Source organism: Limulus polyphemus, unplaced genomic scaffold (assembly GCF_000517525.1).
Source record: "Limulus polyphemus unplaced genomic scaffold, Limulus_polyphemus-2.1.2 Scaffold1414, whole genome shotgun sequence".
Taxonomy (NCBI): Eukaryota; Metazoa; Arthropoda; class Merostomata; order Xiphosura; family Limulidae; genus Limulus; species Limulus polyphemus.
In genome coordinates this window covers 109,987-118,167 of record NW_013667024.1, presented here as the reverse complement: position 1 = coordinate 118,167, position 8,181 = coordinate 109,987, and the positions used below count along the sequence as shown (strand labels likewise).

Below are 8,181 nucleotides of genomic sequence, written 5' to 3'. Positions count from 1 at the left end.
ATATATATATATATATATATATATATATATAGGCGAAGGAGGGGTAAGAAGGTCATATTAACATTGAACGTGGTTTTCACCAATTCAGTCACACCAAACATGCTCGGCCTTTCAGCCGTGGGGGTGTTAATGTGACGGTCAATCCCACTATTCGTTGGTAGAAGAGTAGCCCAAGAGTTGGCGGTGGGTGGTGATGACTAGCTGCCTTCCCTCTAGTCTTACACTGCTAAATTAGGGACGGCTAGCGCAGATAGCCTTCGTGTAGCTTTGTGCGAAATTCATAACAAACAAACAAACATCACCAATTCAGATGAATATCGTGAAAAAGCGAGGGTTTTTAAAATGAACTCTTTGTCATTTATAGATGTAATTTCCAGTTTAAAAAATAGATTGAACATAGATATTATTTTTTTATATTGAAAAAATTAACTTCTTGTGGTTGGTAGTCGTTTTATCTATAAAATGAGATAAAATGGGCCCCAAGAGTGCCCTTTAAGTCATAACAAATGCAGTTTAAAATAAATGAAGCATTTTGCAACTGCATATAAATACTTCTGGCAGGGATCGGAAAAGCTGTGCGCGATGTGCATTAACTGGGACAATAGCGCAAAAGAACGTGAATAAAGATTTTGCATTGGTATTAATGAGGTGGGGGACCGTCTTACCGTAAGCTACTCATCGTACAGCACAAGTACAAGGAAACGATTAGAATAAAAACATGCCCATTTATGTTGGTATGATTGGTGCCTTATAACAAAGAAAAAATAACTTGTAAGATAACGTTCATTCAACTCGAGCTATATGTCAAGTCTACATTCTCCGAAACCAACATGTATTCCTCTATTTCTCGCGAGGATGAACACGACGTTAAGTGGTATCCAGGAAGTGACATCAGCAGAGCAGAAAAGTGATGGTTAGCAGAAAGTATTTTCTCACATCTGCTCTTGTTTTTTATTTATTTTTTTGTTTTTTCGTTTATAGTAGGTAGTCAGCTGTTCTAATACATTATATTTAAAATTATACAGAGGCATCAAACGCTATCAAGATAACTGAATTTCGAAGCAACGGCTGTTTTCTCCTACTAAATATAAAACAGAGTTTTTGTGTAAAGCAATAAGAAACGATTTAAAACAAACGCAGAAGTTGATCAAGAGAACTGAACAGGCACGAAATACTTTGTTTTCATGTTTATTCGTGTGTCCATAAGTCTTCTAACAAGTTTAAACTATAAACCCATGGATGATTTAACACATGTTCACTTTACCATTAATTTATTTCCTCAATACAGATAGCGCATAGATGAAAATAAAAATACAATACAATTATTTCTACCGACCAATTTTTAATATCAAATTGAAATAATAAATGAAGATAAAGACATACAAATTACACATACCCAGATATCCAATTTTCTTGGCTATTTTGTTAAAATATAATTATAAGACACTTTTTTTTACAGTGTACGTGGAAAACTATTTTATTCTGATTGGTTGTTTACTAAACCATAATCAAACGTGAGAATAATTTTCATGAAATTAATGAACCGTGAAGAAGGTCTTTTTCATTTTAAATGATAAATCAACAGAAACCTAAGTAAATTTGGTTCATGCTCTTTATCACACGAGTAAACTACCCGATGAAACAGACACCTTTTAAATTTTTCACTGCCCCGTTTATAGATTAAAAAAAAAAAGAACGCTCTTCTACTGACAATTTTAAATGTACCCAGAAACATGCGATGTTTCTTAATATCTTACATCTCTGTTCTCCTGTCAATCATTAATACTTTCACGGACTTAAAATGTTGGAATCAGGGATTCGATTCCTCCCCGTTAACAAAACGCAAATAGTCAATTGAGTATCTTTAGGCTAAAAGCAAATATATTTCGATTATTACTTGTCATATCTACATAAAACTTTTAAAGAGATAAACATCAATATTTGATGGGCGTGCGATATTGTACCCCACTCTTGAAGAAGGGCTTGGATGACAGTGTTCCAAGAGATTGGTTGGTTGCGACGATTTGACAGAAAACAATCAAGTATGAGCCACACGAAACAGATAGGGTTCACATCTGGTAACTGACCTGGCGATGGGAGAGTGGTAATGCTGTAGTCTTTAAGCCATCTTGCATGAAAACACTGTTGTTTGATAAGCTGGTCAGTGGGGTTAGTAGTTAGTGTAACGAATTTATTTTTATATATTTATTTTAATGTCAACGCTTGTTTGGATTGCGTTTATATTTAAAAACATGCCTAGCTTATAGTGTTAGATATGTATTGCGAAACTCCCGCCAATTCTCCAAAGTTGTAGAGATTCTCGAGAGTAAGAATCAACAATATATATATATATATGTAAATATTTAAATATAGCTCAGTATTATTATGTAATCTGAATTTTCTAGAAAAACCTTCCCATGCCTATAAATACAACCAACGCGCCGCGCCAAAGAAAGTGTCTATTAATAGTTCGCTATAATCAGTGTGCTATAAACTTCGAAAGCTATAACTGCGATTTTTATAACGCTTATCAATCGGAAAACTTAAGATATTTGACCAGGAAATTTTATAAATTTCGAACGTTACAAATTGTTTAACTTCAGTGGATTCTCATCGGACATTAGTATTTTTACGAAAACATTAGGGCCCGGCATGGCCAGGTGGTTAAGGCACTCGACTCGCAATCTGAGGGCCGCGGGTTCGAATTCCTGTCACACCAAACATGCTCGCCCTTTTTGCCGTGGGGTCGTTATAATGTGACGGTCAATCCCACTATTCGTTGGTAAAAGAGTAGCCCAAGAGTTGGCGGTCGGTGGTGATGACTAGCTGCCTTCCCTCTAGTCTTACACTGCTAAATTAGGGACGGCTAGCGCAGATAGCCCTCGTGTAGCTTTGCGCGAAATTCAAAAACAAACAAACGAAAACATTACCTAACTTCAATGGTGGAAAACAGCGTGTGCAGCCAAGGACAAAGCTAGCTAGCTTCCCAGCGAATCATATTTGCATCAACTCGTAATTAACTCGCTCATCGTAAACCCTCGATATGTTGGTGTATGCACCTTGCTAGGCAATATAATAGGATTACCTTAGAAACATCGTGAGAGAATTTCACAAGATAGCATGTCACTCCATATATCTTTTAAATGTTAGTTCATTGAATGTATAGTCTTTTCTTTTATTATTAATTATCATGGAAACGTTTCTGAGATACTGTAGAGAAAGACGAATTTATCAGAATGATGCGCGTGTATTCTACCTACTAAAGATGTGAAGAACAAAGAAAATCTGTAAAGTAACTGTGATAACAATAAAAAAGTTCTTGACAAAATATTTCAATTGACTTTTTCTTACTAAAGAAGACAAGCAAATACATATCTTTTATTTCACATTTTATAAATCTAACTTGTTTGTTGTCTATAAGCACAGAATATACTTTACAATTATGCAAGTAAACGTTCTATAAAAACCCTTGAACACCTCCATACATCCCACAACTTGATGTCTAAGCTTTAACCACTGGAGGGCAAGACCCTATTTCGACATGGTAGTAGGAATCACTTATAGTGTGTAATGGCAATAATTGATAGTAATTATAGGTGTGTTTTTTCTTTTGTTTTTAAAAACAGTTCTGTAGATATGACCTTAAAATGAAAATACCATGTGTTTTATAAAGTTTACCTTGAGTCAATGAAGCATGCTATAAAGAATCCTTGAAAATCTCATTACATCACAAGATGTAAGAGCTAAAAATATGTAACTTATGATATTCGAAATGACCTGCAATGTATGTAAGTATAAGCTGGAAAGAATGTGCCTAGGACATGGTCTTATCAATTTTCTATTAGAGTTATAAAAAATGACTGTATATGATGGAAATGAAAGGCGGAGTTGTGTGAAATTATAGAGTAAAAAAGAATGGCTGTGTAAGTATGGCCTTAAAATGAAAACATCATGTGTTTTATAAAGTATACCTTAGGCAATTAAACATAGTATAAAAAGCCTTGAAAATCTACTTAGTTTCAACCTATCTACTGAAAGTGAAAGAGTAAATCCACGCTATGAACAACATCCAGAATTCAAGAGGAATGAAACATCTGTCCAAGGTAGTGAAACTGGGGTAAGTGTATGTCCAATAGTGTTAACAAATATCTATATTAATTTGGCATAGTTGAATCAATAATTCTACATTTATGTTCTTTTCTTTCCCTAAACATACATTTAGCAAACATCCCAGATGCATATAATATCACCAAAATTTCATCAAGACATGTCACGTCATATTGGTGGAAAGATAATGACCATTTTCCTCATCTGTACCAAAAGTATCGAGCACCTGTACCCGATATGAGTTTCTATTTACCTGACACCATGGAAACACCCACAAAAGAGAAATTTCTGGACTGGTACCAACAGTACCAAGAAGAAGGGTATATCTTCGATTTTCAAGACAAGATGTACAGCTAAGGTTCATCCTCACTTGATAGTTATGTTGTTAAAAGTTATTGTACCTAAAATTGTATGTTCTTAAAAATTGAAATATACATAATCTTGCAACTGTGTGTATATGACGATAAAATCAAAAACAAACTTTAGTAAAGTTTGTTGAAACACATTATTTATTTTATCTCATTAGGTACTGTCAATCAGACTTTGACATACTCCATTAGTGCTGTCTACAGTTCAGATATGAGTTTCTCATCACCTGCAATATTGATCCTTTCAGGTACACGATTATTGCTTCTGTATCGTGGCCATATACAGAAGCAAGCTTATACCACAAAAGTCTATAGCACTTGCACCTAACCACAGATACAATACAACAACCAATTATGATCAGGTAAGTATAGAGTGGTTAGACTACATGCAACAGTCTGAAGGTGTTAATATCCAACACGCCCTTAAAGATGGATTACAACATCCTTTCACTTGCTTAGTGTTGGGTCCAATTTGAAGTGGTAAAACCCCATTTGTTAGCAATGTGTTATCAAATTATCATGATATTATTTACCCTACTGCAGAAAACATTGTATGGTTCTATAGTGAATTTCGACAGTTGTTTGCAACTTAATGCAAACTATCCCTAATATCTGTTTTGTCGAAGTTTACCTGAAAAATTTCATGAATATTTACAACCTGAAAAGACAAATCTTTTATAATTGATGATCTTATGTGTGAAAGTGGAGAAAATAAAGGAGTTTCCCAGCTTTTTACAAATAGAAGTCACCATTTGAATTTATCCATATTATGTATTATACAGAATATATTTCATTAGGGTAGAGAAATGAGTAACATTCGTTTCAACTCTCAATACACAATTTCGTTTAAGAATGTGAGAGACCAGTCTCAGCTGAATGTTTTAGCAAGACAAATATTTTTGACACATATCAAATACTTTGAAAAAGCCTATCAAGATGCAACTCGGCATGTGTCTGGATATTTAATCATCGATTTGAAACCACCAATTCCTGAACAATTATGTTTAGGAACTGGTTTATTTCCAGGAGATGAGATTATAGTGTACGTGCCCAAGCAATATATGTCCATACATCGTGATGACTTTGGCCATGATAGATATTGAAGGATTTTATCTGAAGGATGGACTATATGTTATAAAAGAACTAGCATTCAAATGTTTATACAGTGTTTATATGGGTGTGTTTTTCTTTAAACAACCATTTATGAAGCAATTTCTAACAGAGACAGATTTCACGCAATATAAGTGGGTGGCAAGAAACGTTCACAAATATCTTGAGAGGATGGAACCATCGAGTATATTTATTTGAAGATATTGTCAGAGTGATTTGCTTTAAGTAGAATATATTAATCTTCTTGTATCATAATAATCTTGTTTGTAGGTGAGGAAACACAACAAATCTCTTGAAAATATTTTATTTGTCATACAGATATAGAATACAGTTACTTAGGAAGTCAGGCAGTTCTTGAATGAATTCCCTACTTTCAACAAAATCAATGGAATTTAAATTCTTATAATCATGTACATTTAGTTCGCTAGCTCTATCTTGAAACACATCTAATAAAATGTTTGTATCCATTTCAGTCAAAGCAGTCCTCACATATAGCCAGATATTTTCATTATGATCCAACATCATGCATGTATGAGCAGCTTGACTGGAATAATTGACTTTGGAAGCCCAGCAATTCTCCTTTCTAAGCTTTTGTATGACAGGGGTTACATGTTCAGTTTATAATATACATACATACATCACTAATATTACGTTTAGAATGATCCAGACCAAAGTCACTGTATTTCAAATGTATGGCTTTAGTCATTGATGGTATCAGTTATGTAAATTCTTGGCTTTCAACATTTGTAAATGTTACATCTTCTTTGGTAGGGTATGATGTGCCATTACCATAGTCTCTATATTGACGAATGTGTATCTTCACTTCATCATTAAATAGAACAATCACAATATACCTGCCATTTCCCAGTGGATATACATGAGAATATTCAGGTGGTTCAGCTTTCCTGAAAAATATGATAACTCATGTTGTTGCACCGATACTGAGTGGGGAAGTTTACTAGATACCTGTTACAGAAACCAATAGTGCATTTGAATTGTGTCTTAGTTGTTATTCATATATAGTTATTGTTTATCAATAAGATTGGAATATGTATAAAACAACAGACATAAAAATGAAGGGAACAGAATTTGTAACAAGGATTAATTTTACCTTTGTGTTTTCCATAATGTAATAGATATTCGAAGTTAACTATCTCTCTCTCTTGGACTGTTTATAGGCATAATGAAACTAGGTAGATTTTCAGGGGCTTTTTATAGCTCATTTAATAGTCTACAGTTAGGTTTTATAAAACAAATGTCACTTTTGTTTTTAGGTCATACTTACACAACTGTTTTTTTTCTACAACCACACCTATGATTATTATCCATTATCGTGCCATGCACCTATACAGGATATTGATGAGGCCATGTCCTAGGCATTTTTTTTAAAGATGTACTTACATACAATGGATGTAATTTTGAATATCTTTGTTTGTTTGTAATTAAGCACAAAGCTTCACAATGAGCTATCTGTGTTCTGCTTACCACGGGTATTAAAACCCGGATTCTAGCATTGTAAGTTTGTAGACATACCACTGTGCCACTGGGGGCTCGAATATCTTAAATTATATATGTTGTGATGTAATGAGATTTTCATTGACTCAAAGTATACATTATAAAGTCCATGTCATTTTCATTTTTAGGTTGTATATACACAACTGTTCTTTTTTAAACCATACCTATAATTACTATCCATTATTTCCATTACATATTACAAATGATTCCTGCTATCTTGTTAAAATTGGGTCTTACTCTTCAGCAGTGAAGGTTTAGACATCAAGTTGTGGAATGTACAGAGGTTTTCAAGGATTTACTTGCCTAATTGTAAAGTATATTCTGTGCTGATAGACAGCAAACATGTTGGATTTATAAAATTGGAAAGAAAAGATATGTATTTGCTTGTCTGTTATCGCAAGAGACAATAAATTGAAATATTTTGTTAAGAACTTTTTTATTCTTATCACAGTTATTTTACAGGTTTCGTTTGTTCTTCACATCTTCAAAGGTAGGATACATGCACATTATTCTGACAAATCTGTCTTCTCTACAGTGTCCCAGAAAGTTTCATTGATGAATAATTATAAAGCAAATAATATAAATGGAATTAACTAATATGAAAAAGATAAAAGTTATAAATGCACCATCTGGTGTAAGCATGTTGAATGTATAAGTTTGAAAGAATCGATGTGTATTTTCTTGTCTTTTATCGTAAGAAATAATAACTTGAAATATTTTGTCAAGGAATTTTTATTCTTCTCACAATTATTTTACATACTGTTACGTCTCACTTTCCGTAACTTCGTTCCGACGAGACTTTAGCGACACAAGTCCTTACTTAATAAAACTGGTTTATTCTTTCCGAATACAACTTTACGATACACTTATTTTCAACAATCGCTCTATAACAAACGCTATATCAACGAACATCAACAATACTTCTGGCTGCAGTTCAATTACTCACTATCTACACACACATTATTCCCGTCACATTGTCACCCTCTTTTATATACCAGACTACCCTATAGCTAGTAAATGCTAGAGCATTCGCCAAGGTACAGGATAGTTCTAGAAACGTGGCGTCACACTAGTAATGTGA

General features: G+C 33.7%; 1 protein-coding gene across 1 annotated transcript in view; it reads right to left on the bottom strand.

The window, feature by feature from the left end:
• Positions 1-5,873: 5,873 nt before the first annotated feature.
• Positions 5,874-8,181, bottom strand: part of LOC111086767 — a 14,637-nt gene continuing 12,329 nt past the window's right edge. The window contains exon 3 of the mRNA XM_022390960.1: positions 5,874-6,490. Coding sequence (XP_022246668.1) covers positions 6,304-6,490 — 187 coding nt within the window. The 3' untranslated portion in view covers positions 5,874-6,303. The remainder of the gene's footprint in view (positions 6,491-8,181) is intronic.